At 50.7% G+C, this 16,104-nt stretch overlaps 1 protein-coding gene and 1 long non-coding RNA gene across 6 annotated transcripts in view; one reads left to right on the top strand and one right to left on the bottom strand.

Annotated features, from left to right (window-relative positions):
• Positions 1-4,064, bottom strand: part of SLC2A1 (solute carrier family 2 member 1) — a 30,646-nt gene extending 26,582 nt beyond the window's left edge. Inside the window, exon 1 of the mRNA XM_017881958.1 lies at positions 3,528-4,064. Coding sequence (XP_017737447.1) covers positions 3,528-3,545 — 18 coding nt within the window. The 5' untranslated portion in view covers positions 3,546-4,064. The remainder of the gene's footprint in view (positions 1-3,527) is intronic.
• A 48-nt stretch (positions 4,065-4,112) lies between these two features.
• Positions 4,113-16,104, top strand: part of LOC108535711 (uncharacterized) — a 50,427-nt gene continuing 38,435 nt past the window's right edge. For 2 of the 5 annotated variants that reach the window (XR_001887308.1, XR_001887307.1), the window contains exons 1-4: positions 4,113-4,209; positions 4,331-4,461; positions 11,407-11,580; positions 12,507-13,169. This is a non-coding gene — a long non-coding RNA (uncharacterized LOC108535711). Of the gene's footprint in view, positions 4,210-4,330; positions 4,462-11,406; positions 11,581-12,506; positions 13,441-16,104 lie in introns of those variants that run through there. The other 3 variants (XR_001887309.1, XR_001887306.1, XR_001887310.1) reach the window with 3 other exon arrangements.

The following is a 16,104-nucleotide window of genomic DNA, read 5'->3' as shown; positions in this document are numbered from 1 at the left end:
TACCCACGGGCCAGCATCCTGACTCCCCAAAAGCTCATACTGCCAGAATGCCAGCTTTTAGATAAAGGCCAAGACCCAGGTACAGGTCACCCACGGCCCAGGTAAGTGCAATGCCCATCACGGGAGTCCAAGGAAGCAAGAAATATTCATGGAGCATCTATGGCGACAGAGACATACATTCTTTTCTGAATTCCTAGACACTGTAATGATGAAAACTGGGCAACTGAAGCAAGCTGGGAGTCAAAACCACATACGCAAACACCTATGCTCAGCCAGGTGTGGTAGCTAATGCCTATAATCCCAGCACTTTGGGAGGCCGAGGCGGGCAGATCACCTGAGCTCAGGAGTTCGAGACCAGCCTGGGCAACATGGCGAAACCCTGTCTCTACCAAAAATACAAAAATTTTGCTGGGCATGGTGACGTGCGTCTGTGGTTCCAGCTACTCAAGAGGTTGAGGTGACAGAATCACTTGAGCCTGGGAGTTACAGTAAGCCGAGATCGTGTCATTGCACTCCTGCCTGGGTGACAGAGTGAGACCTCGTCTCAAAAAGGACAAAAAACAAAAAACTATGTTCTCTGCACCACAGAGGGGCTGAGGATGCCTGTGGATTTCTGATTTTTCCTTTTCTGGAAGGTAGAGACTGGCCAGAAAAGTGATGAGTGATGGGCATAGGCAAGTTTAGTTACAAGTTCTTCACGAAAGGTAGGGTGAGACATCTGGGGCAGGGTTCACCCTTGCGTGCTGGTGCTGCCCAGGAGGGATTGTGGGCGAACCCCTGGCTTGGAGGCAAGGTGATTCCATCTGCCCCCTACTTCCTATTTGGTTAAGCTCATTACTATGAGTTACAGAGGAGCACAATGGAACACGCGGAAGTTAGTTAAGTCAGTTCCCATTTCCTAGGAGACAAAGAGGAACATAGCAGAATCAAGGCTTTGGAGCCAGGCACACCTGATTTTCAGATCTAGTTTGAAAGGCAAGCGATAGGACCTCTCCAGACCTCAGTTTAACATCGTGCACAAAAAGGCTGTGCTTGCAGGTCAACTCAGCAGTCTCCAAAGGGAAGGGCTTTATTCCAGAATCTATATGGAATGATCTACACAAGATTTGGAGGGGAAATGACCACAACTGCCGTCTTGTATCTATTTGTCTTTTGAAATTTCTCTCTTTTTTTTTTTTTTGAGACAGAGTCTCGCTCTGTCGCCCGGGCTGGAGTGCAGTGGCCAGATCTCAGCTCACTGCAAGCTCCGCCTCCCGGGTTTATGCCATTCTCCTGCCTCAGCCTCCCGAGTAGCTGGGACTACAGGCGCCGCCACCTCACCCGGCTAGTTTTTTGTATGTTTTAGTAGAGACGGGGTTTCACCGGGTTAGCCAGGATGGTCTCGATCTCCTGACCTCGTGATCCGCCCGTCTCGGCCTCCCAAAGTGCTGGGATTACAGGCTTGAGCCACCACGCCCGGCCTGTCTTTTGAAATTTCTATTTTATGAAAGCATATAATGTTAGTATCAAAGTGCATGTGCATGAATTTAAAAATACATATATACCACTGTGAAAGAAGTGTTCCAACATTAATTACTGACGAGGTAGACAGTGGAAACTTTGGAGAGCACTCCATGAAGAGCACCCATCTGCTACACTATTTAGAAGCAGCTGGCACAAGGAGCCACCTTTGAAGGTAAGCAAACTCTCTCCCTTTTGCCTAAAATTCAAGAAATGCTGTGGTGAAGAGAGACAGTGGAGACAGAAATGAAATTAAATCTGATGGGCCTGGGTTCAAATCCAGTTCAACCACTTACTAGCTGTGTGACTTTAGCAAACTTATTTCCCTTCTCTGAGTTCCAGGCTGGTGAGTAACCAGCAGGGCATGGTCCGTGACGCTGAAAAGTAGTTTGGCTAAGAACCTGTTGATTTTTCTCCTCCACTTTCCTGTCTCCACGTAGAATATTCACTCATTCACTCAACAAATAAATGCCCATGTCTGGCACAGCATGCTGAATAGATAGTTCCTTCCCTAGAGGAAGTGACAAAAGTGATCTCTATCTTTCAGATGGAAAAACTGAGGCCCAGAAGTGGCCTGCAAAAGCCCTGAGATATTTGGACTTCCTTGCCACTAGCTAAAAGAGCTTCTCGCTGAACTTTCGTTTAATTATATCCCACCCTTATGGCTCACCTAGGATTCTGGGAGCCTTCCCCGGGAACTTCCTCGGGGTCTCACCTTAAGCGAGGGCGCGGGAAGGGTGAAGCAAGTCGTCTGGACTCATGGATTCAACAGGTGTGGGGCGGAAGGCCTTTTCCCGCCGAGGGTAAGGCCCAGCGTCACCTCAGTCCCACCGGGACACCTCCACAGCCAGTAGGAAGGGCAGTTCAGAATTCAGTGCTACCCCCGCGTCCCAGCTAAGAAAACAAGGGCCATCCAGATGCCCTCCCAGCTGAGATGGAAAAATCCAAGTATAATAAAGACGGAGCGTTTCAAAAGAAAAAGGGGACTTGAAAATATTGTAGACTGGGGGAGGAAGGGAGGGTGGAAAGAAACAATGCCCTACACACAGGAGGGGTTCCACAAACATTTGTTGAAAAGAAATCGCTCTGCGGAAGTTAGAAAGATGCCCTGCAGGACAAGCCCGTCTACACATGAAAAAAGAAATCCTATCTAGGCAGTTGTTGGTCCCCAGAGTCCCCATCCCTCATTCTCCAACCCCGTGGTGTGCGCGCCTCCCGCTCGACTTCAGCCTGGGGCTCTTTCCCGGTTCCCGGATCCCCAGTCCCTCCAGTTGCGCTCCCCGCCGGTCCCGAGGGTAAACCTGCCTCCGCGGAACACATCTCCGCGAGACTGGGCCAAAGCTTTGGGGCCTACACTCCTCGGAAAGGAGAGCCTCCGCCACCGGAGGTTCATCTCAACCCCCGCGTTAGAGCCCGGGCCTAGAGAGAAGTGCCCTCCCCTCGGCCTCGGCACCGCGGGGGACGGGCGGGAGGAGTAGGGTAGGCGGGTGGGACATCTAGCACCAGGCCGCCCACCTACTGGGGCGCCCGGGTTAGGGGAGCCGGCGGAGAGCGGGGGCGGGTCCTGCCTCCTCCGCGCGCCGGGGCCGGGGCTGGGCCGGGGCTCGGCCCGCTCAGCCAATGGGCGCCGCGCTCGGGCCCCCTCCCCCGCACAGGGAGGGGCCGACGCTGGGCTACCGCCGCCGAGGTCGTGTGAGACGTGCAGCGCCCGGGCCCTGTGTCCCCAGCACCAGCAGGGCCGCGTGGACGGCGCGGCGCCCCCGGAAAGAAGGCGCGTGCTAGGTGCCGGCGCCAACTGCGCACGCGGCGCCCTCCGGCCAGCTAGATCCGGAGCCCATTCCCACTGCGGCGCGCGGCCCGGCGGGGCACTGCGCTCGGGACCCGCACCCAGCCAGGCTCGGAGAGGCGCGCGGCCCGCCCCAGGCGCACAGCGCGGCGGGGCGGCGGGAGAGGCCCTGGCCGGCGGAAGGCGGGCAGGAGTCCGCGCCTTTGTTCCTGGCGGGAGGGCCCGCGGGCGCGCGACTCACCTTGCTGCTGGGCTCCATGGCAGCGCTGCGCTGGTGGCTCTGGCTGCGCCGGGTACGCGGGTGGCGGCGGGCGTGCGAGCGGCGCTCTCCGGCTCAGGCTAGTGCTCCGGTCCGGGGACTCCGACTGCGACTCTGACTCTGACTCCCGTCGCTTGCTCTCCAGCTCCCCGGCGCGCTCACTCGGGAACCCGCGACTAGCGACCGGCACGCTCGCTGGTGCTACCTCTTGCCTCTTGCGGGAGAGCGCGCGGACCGTAGCGTTTATAGGACCCCGGCCATTGGCTGGCGACGCCGGTGTGTCAGGGGTGTGTGGGCAGGACCTCGGGGCGGGGCTTGGGGCCCAGCCTGTCCTGGGTGGTGCTCCGCGGGGAGGGGGTGAGGGGAGGGGCCGGGGCCGGGGCCCCCCTAACCACTGCCTCGTTCAGGCTGCCGATCGGCCCTCTCTGTGCGTTGGGACCGCGGAGCGCGTTCGCTGTGTGACTCAGGGCAAGTGTGCGCACCTCTCTGAGCCTCCGCGGCCTTCTCTAGCAAAATGGTGGAGCCGGTACCCGGCTGTAAGGCAAGCTGGGATGCGCGGAGTAGCGGGTGGAAAGCTGGACTGGAGTTCTCCCTCGGCCGCTGGGTGACTTCGGTGCACTAGGGATAGTAACAGTACCACCTCGTGGGGTTATAGAAAGACCAAGTGAGTTAATATTTGTAAAGTGTTTAGAACAGCGTCTACTGCGTGCAAAGTAGTATTTATTTGTTAGAGAGACTCCAGGAGGTCTTGCCCAGTGATTGACTTTTCCCTTCCCTGTCTCCAGCCTCCACGTTCCCGTTTGTGAGCCAAGCCTTGCTTTTCCACCGGCCGGGCTCTGCCTAGAAATGCATACCCGTCTCAAACCTGGGCTTTAAAATCACCTCCTCTGGGACGGCTTCTTTTCTCACAGTTCAGGTGAGTCTATGGTGACCTATAAGTGTGTAAAATATGAAAGGCAGGCTAACTGACTGACGTTAAAGACGTGATAGACCTTGGATTTAAACCAGCTCAACTGTATACGGGCCCGGCCGCGATCCTGGGCGAATTCCTGGCCAATGAGGCTGTTTTCGGTTTTTTTTTTTTTTCGGTTTTGTTTTTTGTTTTTTTTTATTTTTTTTTCAGACGGCGTCTGGCTCTGTCGCCCAGGCTGGAGTGCAGTGGCACGATCTCGGCTCACTGCAACCTCCGCCTCCCGGGTTCAAGCAGTTCTCTGCCTCAGCCTCCTGAGTAGCTGGGATTACAGGCGCCTGCTATCACACCCGGCTAATTTTTTGTATTTTTACTAGAGACGGGGTTTCACCGTTTTGGCCAGGCTGGTCTTGAACTCCTGACCTCGTGATCCACCCGCCTCGGCCTCCCAAAGTGCTGGGATTACAGGCGTAAGCCACCGAGCTCGGCCGAGGGTGCTTTCTTATGAGTAAATGGAATTCTCCCACCAATCTCATTGCTATCATGAGAGGTGCAATTTCCAGATAAGCTCATGAAGTGTTTAGCATGGAAGTTCTCATTTACTGGTTGGTGGTATTGTTGGTTTATTTATTTATTTTGTTAGTAAATAAATAAATGCTGGTCTCGAACTCCTGGGCTCAAGTGATCCTTCCACCTTAGCCTCCGTAGTAGCTGGGAGTGTAGGCATGTGCCACTGCACTGGTAGTGGTATTGTTATCATCTGACTTCACCTTATTTCCTCTAGACCAGTGTCTTGCTTGAGACACAGTGAAGGGAAGGACACCCAGTCCAAAGGTCTGATCAAAATCTTGAGGGTCCCTTTCGCGATGGAGGGAGTCATGGTAGGCTTACTATCTGTTGGAAACCAGGAGGCTGAGCCGACCAGATGACCCCTGGAGTTCTCTGGCAATGTGTCCAGTTCTGGCCGAGGGGCACCTTGGTTGAGTATGGAGCCCTGAAACAGAATGCAGGTGCATTCTGGGCACCCCCCTGCCCAAGGCTTCAATTCCTATGGTCTCTCTATGCTCAGCCTGGAAAGCTTGGGGCCACCTCTCTCCTCACCCCTGGACAGAGCCCACTAAGTCCTGCTGACTCTGCTGTCTACACCACCTCATCCTCTTTCTCTCCCCTGCTGTCTGCAGGGCCTACATCTCCACTGGTCTTTCATCCTCCAGTCCTGCACCCTGCCACTCTCCTGCTCATCTGTCTGAAATTGTCATGGAGGGAGTAAGGGCCAAGCCTGGCCATCACGGTCCTTCTTCGGGGCACCAGTTTACACACTCAACCTCGCCCCTCACACCAGCAACTCACATCCACACCTTTGCTCAGCTTGTCTCCTCTGCCTGGGAATCCCCCCGCCCGCCACCTCAGCATACCAAAAAGCACCATGGGTCCTTCCTCCTCAGGGAAGTTTCCCTCATTCTCCCAAGTGGAAATCTTTCTCTCCTTTACCATTTGGTGTTTTGTAGGTTGCCACTTGTCTTCTGTCTGCCTTCCCTCAGCCTGTGAGCACCTCGAGGACTAGTTCTGCAGCTGAGGCACGTGGGTGAATGATTGAAGGAGGGAGGGAATGCACGAATGAGTGAGCAGCTAATCTACCTGTCTCGAATGTTCCTTCCACTCCAGTCTGTCCTGCTGATACTTCCTGGCTTTCCTTAAGTACCTTTTGGGTTTTGCTATTTCCCTGCTCAGAGTCTCTCCACAGCTCCTTGTTTCTTAGCACATCCAGTCTACTGTCTATGTCTTTTCTCAGTTGTGGGTTTGCCTCACTCAGCCCATGGGTCACACTTACCAAACAGCCACCTTGTCCTTCTCTGGGCCAGCCCCGTGCTGGCCATTTTCCCAGGGACAGAGACATGTGACCCTGTTGTTAGCCTCATGGAGGCCCCAAGCTGGAGGGGGAGCAAGAGGGGAAATGAGCAGCAACAGTACCAAGTCAAGCTTAGAGGGTTAAGAATCTGTACAGGAGCAGAACTTGTACCACAGGGGAAGGAGAGTGAGTAGAGAGAGCATCTGGGAAGGGGGAGGTCATGCTAAGCAGAGTTTGGAAGGCTGAATAGGAGTTCACCAGGTGGATCGAGGGAAGGCCATTCTCAGCAGAGGGAAGAGCATGTGCAAAGGCAGCAGACTGCCAGAATGATTACCTAGGGGACTTAAGAATCTCTGGGCCGTTCTTAGAGATTGATGATGGAGCCCCAGATCCAGGCTCTGGAGTCCCAGCTCTGCTGTTTACTTGCAGACATTCATGGGCAAACAGTGCCTTCTCTTCTCTGAGCCTGAAGACCCACATCTGTAAAATAGATATAATAAACCCTTCCTGGGTAGGCCTGAAGGAAAGTGGATGTTTATAAAGGCTTAGCTACATAAACTGTACTCGTTCTTGACTTGAGAAATTCAGTCAAATCCCCATCCCATGGTAGGGTGGTACTTGAGGAAAAAGCAGAGTGGCCAGAAGAAAAGCTTTTCCTTCACCCACTCCACCCCATCTGCCCACACACAGACCCCCATTACCCTCTCTGTGTTCCTCTCTGTGAATGTTTTATGACCCCTGGAGGCTACTGGTCAGAAGCAAATTCATCAGAAGCTACTGACACATTCATCAGAAGCTACTGACTAGATTCTCAGGTGGACTGGTTTGTTTTTTGGGTGGCTGAGTCCTTGGAAGCAGAATTTAACTCCAACTAGGGAATGAGCCCTAGAGAAGCCCCCAGGAAATAGCATCTGAGCAGAGAAGGTTCGGGTGCAGGGGGAAAGGGGAGCAGGAGGGGCAGCTAAGTAACCCCTGTGGCTGGGGGATGGGGACTCAGGGAGGAGAAGAGACTGAAGGAATCACAGAGACTGAAGGTGGAATCACAGAGGCTCCCAAATGTCAGGTTATAGGAGTTAGGGCTTTATGCAGTGGGTAGTGGGGAGCCATGGAGAGTTATTGAGCAGGGGAAGGACCTGAGGAAACCTCAGTGTCCCCACAGGCCTACCCTAGCTGAGGCACTAAAGGGGGTGTGAGGAGGCTGTGGAGCCCCAGCATTCAGCTTGAATGACCTGATGCCCCTTCCCTAGTCTGCGCCCACACTGACAGCTTTGTTCCCTGGAGGCTGCCTTTAGTCCTGGACGGAACTCGACCTCTTCTGGGTCCGATTCTAAGCAGTTCCAGCCCCAGCTAGTCTGGAGGAAAAGAGCTGTCTGGGACTGGCTAGCAGGGAGGTGTCAGGTGCCAGGCGGATGCTGGAGCCTAGTGCGTGCCTCAGAGCACACAAGTGGGTGGGGGAGGGGTGTTGGTGTTGGTGGTGGCAGGGCCATGCAGGGCGGGTCTTAGCAGCTCCAGAGTTAGGAGTGAGTAAGGCGGGCTGGGAAAAGACTCTGTTGCCTTTAAAGGCAAGCGTCCCTGGCAGCCAGGAGGAAAGGTTTTGCTGAGTCAGCTGCAACTGGTACAAGGGGGGATAGCAGAGGCTGGGACGGAAGTGCCCCTAATCTGAAGGATGTTTTGCAATTCAAATCCTCCTGTATTGCAGGTAAACACAGTGCTGGATTCCAGGAAGGCCTGATGGGCCAGGCACGACAGTTTTGTGTGTTTAATATTTTCCTTCTGATTTGCATACCTGCTTGAACCACCTGCTCCCAGAAAGCTTTTCAGCATCCCTTCTTTATCTTCTGTATGCCCCTTCTTGACCCTCTGCAAATGGTCTTATCAGGGCCACCACCTGCTCGCTGATGCTGGGGGAATTGACGGGATGTATTCCCCTCCCTTCTCTCTCTCTTTTTTTTTTTTTTGAGATGGAGTCTTGCTCTGTCGCCCAGGCTGGAGTGCAGTGGCCGGATCTCAGCTCACTGCAAGCTCCGCCCCTGGGTTGACGCCATTCTCTGGCCTCAGCCTCCGGAGTAGCTGGGACTACAGGCGCCCGCCACCTCGCCCGGCTCGTTTTTTGTATTTTTTAGTAGAGACGGGTTTCACCGTGTTAGCCAGGATGGTCTCGATCTCCTGACCTCGTGATCCGCCCGTCTCGGCCTCCCAAAGTGCTGGGATTACAGGCTTGAGCCACCGCGCCCAGCCCCTTCTCTCTTGAGTACCAGACTTTTCTGTCCAGCTGCCTGCAGGACAGCCCTCTGGATGTCCCACAGGTCCCTCACACTCACCATGCTCAAACCTGAACTCATTATCTTTGCGCATCCCTTCCTGTCCCCACCCTAGAGATGGCTGCTCTAGCCACCAAATTGCCCTAGCTAGAGATCTGGTATCTTCCCTGACCTCACTCTGTCACCCTCATTCCCCATATCCAGTCAATCCCGTGGACTCTGCCTGCCTTCTCCATGCGGACAGTCCCTCCTACAGCATAGGCTAGGACCACTGTTCATTCATCCTTCTCCCTGCCACCACACTGGTCTCTTTAAAATGCACAGCTGACCAGATCACCGCTTTGTTCAAACATCTTTCCATGGCACGCAATAATGTGGCTGAATCTCATAGACATCATATTGAGTGACAGCAGCTGTTCAAAAGTGTGATTTCATATGTAGAAAGTTTAAAAACAGGCAAAACTTATCTCCGGGGTAACAGCACTTACCCTTGGAAGGGAGGGTCGTGACTCTGGGGGCAGGTGCTGGTAATCAGGGTGAGGCAGGTGGAGACCAGATCAGCAGTACTGATCTTTTTTATTTCGCCTCGAGCTTTAATATGACTCAGCACAGCATGTTACTAATCCTGTTTTTATTTAAAATTTTGATATTTTGTCATCATGGATTTTTTGCATTCATTCTGGTTTTCAAAATACTGCATTAAAATATGATTTATCCTGATGACAGAGTCTGCCGTCCCCCTCCACCCCTGCTTAAATTTTATAGGGGAGGTGAGTGCCTTTCTTGTCACACCCTGTTTCTGACTGTGTTAGTAATGTTTCCTCAGGGTGTTGAGGAATCAGGGTGCTGGTTGCAGGTGTGTTTATTTTGTGAAAGTGCATTGAGCTGTGTACATTTCTGATTTTCGTACTCTTCTGTATGCATATTTTGCTTCAATTAATTTTTTGTAACTTAAAATATTTCCATGATTCCAAGGGAGTGTCTCCATCTGCTTCTTCCAGTGTCCCCACAGGCCTACCCTACCTGAGGCACTAAAGGGGGTGTGAGGAGGCTGTGGAGCCCCAGCATTCAGCTTGAATGACCTGATGCCCCTTCCCTAGTCTGCGCCCACACTGACAGCTTTGTTCCCTGGAGGCTGCCTTTAGTCCTGGACGGAACTCGACCTCTTCTGGGTCCGATTCTAAGCAGTTCCAGTCCCAGCTAGTCTGGAGGAAAAGAGCTGTCTGGGACTGGCTAACAGGGAGGTGTCAGGTGCCAGGCGGATGCCCCAGCACCAAAAACAGCACCTGGCTCACACTGGGTCTCATACATTTTTGTTGAATGAAGGAATACAATATTTCAGTTAATTTAATTCCAACAGCAACTCTATGAAATGAGTATTTTCTATTTTCTTTTCTTTTTTTTTTTTTGAGATGCAGTCTCACTGTTGTCAGGCTGGAGTGCAGTGGCACGATCTCAGCTCACTGTAACCTCCGACTCCCAGGTTCAACAGATTCTTCTGCCTCAGCCTCCCGAGTAGCTGGGATTACAGGTGCGCACCACCACGCCCAGCTAAATTTTGTATTTTTAGTAGAGACGGGGGGTTTCGTCATATTGGTCAGGCTGGTCTCAAACTCCTGACCTCATGATCTGCCCACCTCGGCCTCCCAAAGTGCTGGGATTACAGGCGTGAGCCACTGCACCTGGCCTTTTTCTCTGTTTTCTAAAGGAGAAAACTGAGGCTCAGGGAAGTAATTTGCCCAAAATCACACAGGTAGTAAATGTGAGTGCCAGCACCTGGATTGAAAAAAATAAACGGAGCCAGGTGTGGTGGTGCATGCCTGTAGTCCCAGCTACTCAAGAGGCTGAGGCAGGAGGATTGCTTGGGCTCAAAAGTTCAAGTCCAGCCTGGGCAACAAGATGAGACCCCACCCCCCCCCATCTCTAAAAATAAATAAATAGGCCGGGCGCAGTGGCTCACACCTGTAATCCCAGCACTTTGGGAGGCCGAGGTGGGCAGATCACGAGGTCAGGAGTTCAAGACCAGCCTGACCAACATGATGAAACCCCGTCTTTCCTAAAAATACAAAAATTAGCCTGGAGTGGTGGCAGGCGCCTGTAATACCCAGTTACTCAGGATGCTGAGGCAGGAGAATTGCTTGAACCCAGGAGACGGAGGTTGCAGTGAATTGAGATCGCACCACTGCACTCCAGCCTGGGCAACAGAGCAAGACTCCGTCTCAAAAAAAAAAAAATTAAAAATTAAAAAATAATAATAAATGGATGACTTCACTCTAGAGAAACGTGTTAAATCAAATGCTGCCAGATTATCTGTCTTTAAAGAAAGCAACAAAAACAACAGAAACTCCAACCGGCACTGCCTGCTCTGATCCAGCACCAGTACAAGCAATTTGCTTTGCCTGGCTCTTATCGCTTAGATTACAATTATTTGAGCCTTATCTTCCTCTGAGATAATGACCTCCTCTAGGGCTGGGGCTCAGGTGTTCCTGTCTTCCCTCTGTCCAGCAAGTTATTTGGCAGAAGAAAGAAACTATAAATGTTTAATAAATGAATGAATCAAAGAATGAATGAAGGAGAAGGCTGACAGTGGTATGTGGTGGGCGGACCACAGGTTTTGGAAACAGACCTCCTAGCTCTATGTCTTTGGGCATGTTACCTCACCTGAATCTCAGTTTCCCCAACTGTAAGATGGGGCTAATAGCAGTACTCACCTCTAAGAATTATTGTGAATATGAAGTAAGGAAACGTGTTAGCAGGTGACTGTCCTACAGTAAATACTTGAAATGTGGTAACTATTATTATTTCCATTTTTTTACATTCTCAAAGCCTGATTTTCTTCAGGGTTGCAGGGATCTGCCCCTCTCGATTTCCGCGTATTGTTTTCTGGAGGTCTGTGAGGTTGGAAGAAGAGGACCTGATGGTGCTTCCCCCAGGAGCTTTCTTCCCCATGGGGTGGGCAGAACTCTGGAACAGTCCAGACATCAGGCTTCATGGCCCAGCTCCACTTTGCAATTGGTGAGTTGCTTATTACCAGTGAGCCTCAGTTTTCTCTCTGTAAAATAAGGCCCAGAATAATCTGTGTTTTTTGTTGTTGTTGTTGTTGTTGTTGTTGTTTTTTTTTGAGATGGAGTCTCACTCTTTTTGCCCAGGCTGGAGTGCAGTGGCACAATCTCAGCTCACTGAAACCTCTGTCTCCCGGGTTCAAGCGATTCTCCTGCCTCAGCTTCCCGAGTAGCTGGGATTACAGGTGCCTGACACCACGCCCACCTACTTTTTTTGTATTTTTAGTAGAGACAGGGTTTTACCACGTTTGGCCAGGCTGGTCTTGAACTCCTGACCTCAAGTGATCCACCCGCCTCAGTCTCCCAAAGTGCTGGGATTACAGGCATGAGCCACCGCGCCTGGCCCTCTTTTTTTTTTTTTAAGACCCAGAATAATATTGACCTTGGAGATCTCTGGGGAGGATTCAATGGCTTGGCCCTGGGCCTAGTGCACAGTAAGCCCTCCACAAGTGTTGAGTCTGAGGAATTAACCTGGCACCCTGAGGCTGGGGGAACAGCAAGGAGACCAGAGGGACCCTGAGAAGCCCAAGGACTGATGGGAAAAACAAATAGCCTGGCATAGTTTTGTTTTATTCTTAGAATCATATTTCTCCAGAGAAGTGGAATGACAATGCCTTTCATGCCGATATAACTTTTTCTTTCTTTTTTTCTTTTCAGAGATAGGGTCTTGCTATGTTGCCCAGGCTGGCCTCAAACTCCTGAGCTCAAGCAATACTCCTGCCTCAGCCTCCCAAGTAGCTGGGACAACAGGCCAGCACCACTGTACCTGGCTTTGATGTAACTTTGTAACTCTGCAAAACTCCTTCCCGCATATCTTTCCTTGGGTCCTCCCCACACCTTATGCTGCATGCAAGACTAGAATTATTCATGTATCCACAGTTGTGGAAACTGAGGCACAAAGAAATTAAGCCACTTGCTTGAGATCACAGTGAAGGAAGAATTTGGAAGCAAACTGGAAATGTAAAACCTGGGCCTCCTGACTTCTAGATACCACCGTGCAGCAATTTGGATCTGAAAGAAAGCACACAGCTTACGCCCGGACAGAGCAGCCGGTGTCTAGCTGTGCCCACTTGCCCCGCCCAGCCCCCACCTGTATGCCACCTGGCAGTCATATGCACATTCATCACAGGGGAGCTGGCTGACTCACACATTATACTGGGGCTGACTCATGCTTTGCAAGAGGGAGAGTGAGAATCAGTTGAGAGCCACAGGAGCCCCTGCTTTCCACATCGAGGCTTGAGATTCATGCCTCACAATCCACGGCAGTTTAGTTCTTTAAAAAGGGAAAGCACTGTGAGCTGGCTGGAGCTGGGGATCTCTGGACTCAGAGAAGAGTGGTTTGGTTCAACTCTGGGCTCTGTTACAAGTTGACTGGGTGACTTCAGGCAAGTCATTGTCCCTCAGTCTCTTCGGCTTTGTAACAGAGGGGTTGCAACAGATAAGCGCCAAGACTTTTCAAGCATCTGAAAGACTGTTCTTGCTCTGGTTTGAGAAACCTCGTCATAATAATGTTGTATGTGTTGCTAATTTACTATGTGCCAGGTAAGTGATTGGTATGGGGTTATTAATATCTCATTTAATTCTCATAATGAATTCTAGATTTACTATTTTTTGTCCTATTTCTCAAAGGAGGAAACTGAAGCACAGTTTCAGAGTGATTTTCCCAAGGTCGAGCAGGTCAGCAAGTGTTCGAGCTAAGAATTAAACCTGGTTTGTCCCCAGACTTTGCATAAAATCTAGTCTAAGGCCGGGCGTGGTGACTCATGCCTTTAATCCCAGCACTTTGGGAGGCTGAGGCGGGTGGATCACAAGGTCAGGAGTTGGAGACCAGCCTGGCCAACATGATGAAACCCCGTCTCTACTAAAAATACAAAAATTAGCTGGGCGTGGTGGCAGGTGCCTGTAATCCCAGCCACTCAGGAGACTTAAGTCAGGAGAATTGCTTGAAATCGGGAGGCAAAGGTTGCAGTGAGCTGAGGTCATGCCACTGCACTCCAGCCTGGGTGACAGAGCAAGACTCCATCCCAGAAAAAAAACAAATCTGCTCTACACCTTTATGCTATTAGACCTCAGTTTCCTCACTTAAAAAAATTAAACTACATGACATAAAATTTACCATTTTACCTATTTTAAGATTACAGTTCAGTGTCATTGAGTGCATTCACACTGTTGTGCAACCATTGCCATCATCCACCTGCAGAATTTTTTCATCTTCTGAATCCACTAAATAATAATTTCCCGTTCCCTGTGACCCCTAATCCCTGGCAACCCCCGTTCTACTTTCTCTGTGAATTTGACTACTCTAGGTATCTCATTTAAAGTTTCCTCATCTTTAAAACTACGATAATAAAGATCAAGAGTTATTCGATCCTTCTCCCAGTGGCGTGGTTCGCTCAGACTTGAATTTAAGTCACAGTTCTTCTATTCACCTACCCCTCAGGCAGATTGCTTAACCCCTTTGCCTCGCTCATTTCCATGTCCCTAAAGTTGGGCTGGTGGACCCTGTTGGGACGATCACAGGAGACAATGGGGATGAAGGTACTTGGAAAACCCAATGCCACTTCTAGAACGTGTTATACCATCTTCCTGGCGGGCTGGAACGCTGGCTTAGATTTATAGTTGTGACAGCTGGGGAGGCTTTAGAATTGCACATTACAACCTGGCCAGTGCCCAACCCGACATTTGGGGCTGAGGCTGGGAGGTAGAAAGCACATCATGGAGGGCTTTGACTGCTTGGCTATAGAGCCCTCCCCTCAAGGAGCTTACATTCCAGCCTGTGCACCTGGTATTGTAAAGTGACTGGTATAGTCTTTACTTACAGAGAGTGCTCTGTCTGTCCTGCGTGGTTCTTTTAACTGGTTCCCAGAGGCCTGGTCTCGTGGCTGAGAGTCCTATCTTCCCTATTTCCTTAAAGTAGTGATTGTTAGGATATTTTGGTTGCAAGCATCAATGCATTTAAGCCAGCTGTCACCAAAAAGGGAGTTTTTGTTTGTTTGTTTTTGAGACGGAGTTTCGTGCTTGTCACCCAGGCTGGCTTGCAATGATGTGATTTTGGCTCACTGCAACTTGTGCCTCCCAGGTTCAAGCAATTCTCCTGTCTCAGTCTAGACAACAGAGTGAGACTCCGTCTCAAAAACAAACAAACAAAAATGTTGTTGAAATCCGAGCATGGTAGCGGCTTACGCCTATAATCTTAGCACTTTGGGAGACCGAGCAGGCAGAGCACTTGAGCCTGAGTTTGAGACTAGCCTGGGCAACATGGCAAGACCCCATCTTTACAAAAAATGCAAAAATAAACTGGGCATGATGACGCATGTCTGTAGTCCTGGCTACTCAGGAGGCTGAGGTAGGAGGATCCCTTGAGTCTGGGAAGGGGAGGTTGCAGTGAGCTGAGATTGCTCCACTGCACTCCAGCCTGGGTGTCAGAGCAAGACCCTGTCTCAAAACAAAACCACAAAAATGTTGAACGGAGACTCTACATTCATTGACATGGTAAGAGAGTCAAAAAGTGTTTTGAAGGGGAAAAAACAGGTTGCAGAGCAATATGTTTATCACATTTTATTTTATTTTATTTTATTTTTTATTTTATTTATTTATTTTTTTTGAGACGGAGTCTGGCTCTGTCTCCCGGGCTGGAGTGCAGTGGCCGGATCTCAGCTCACTGCAAGCTCCGCCTCCCAGGTTTACGCCATTCTCCAGCCTCAGCCTCTGGAGTAGCTGGGACTACAGGCGCCCGCCACCTCGCCCGGCTAGGTTTTTGTATTTTTTTAGTAGAGACGGGGTTACACCGTGTTAACCAGGATGGTCTCGATCTCCTGACCTAGTGATCCGCCCGTCTCGGCCTCCCAAAGTGCTGAGATTACAGGCTTGAGCCACCACGCCCAGCTGTTTATCACATTTTTAAAAGTAAATATGCATATGTAATATATTTGGACTTCCGTAGATATATGCTAAATGTTAAATGAACTATGGAGAGTAGAATTAGGGGTAATTATTGTTTTCTTTTTTTGTAATATCTGCATTTTTCTGCAATGAATGGGTATCAGTTAAGTAATAATAAAACAGTTCCGCTAGGCGCAGTGGCTCACGCCTGTCTCAGTGGCTCACGCCTGTAATCCCAGCACTTTGGGAGGCTGAGGCGGGTGGATCACCTGAGGTCAGGAGTTTGAGAACAGTCTGACCTACATGGAGAAACCCTATCTCTACTAAAAATACAAAATTAACTGGGCATGGTGGCTCATGCCTGTAATACCAGCTACTAGGGAGGCTGAGGCAGGAGAATCGTTTGAACCTGGGAGGTGGAGGGTTCAGTGAGCCGAGATTGTGCCATTGCACTCCAGCCTGGGCAACAAGAGTGAAACTCTGTCTCAAAAAAAATAAAGAAAATAACAATAATAATAATAAAACAATTCCTACCTCCCAGGGCTACAGTGTGTGTTAACTGAGACATGTATTTACTTATTCCATAAATACTTAT

Source organism: Rhinopithecus bieti, unplaced genomic scaffold (genome assembly GCF_001698545.2).
Source record: "Rhinopithecus bieti isolate Rb0 unplaced genomic scaffold, ASM169854v2 scaffold_12155, whole genome shotgun sequence".
In the NCBI taxonomy this organism is placed as follows: domain Eukaryota; kingdom Metazoa; phylum Chordata; class Mammalia; order Primates; family Cercopithecidae; genus Rhinopithecus; species Rhinopithecus bieti.
The sequence above is the reverse complement of the archived record's forward strand: the minus strand, read 5'-3'. Positions and strand labels throughout refer to the sequence as shown.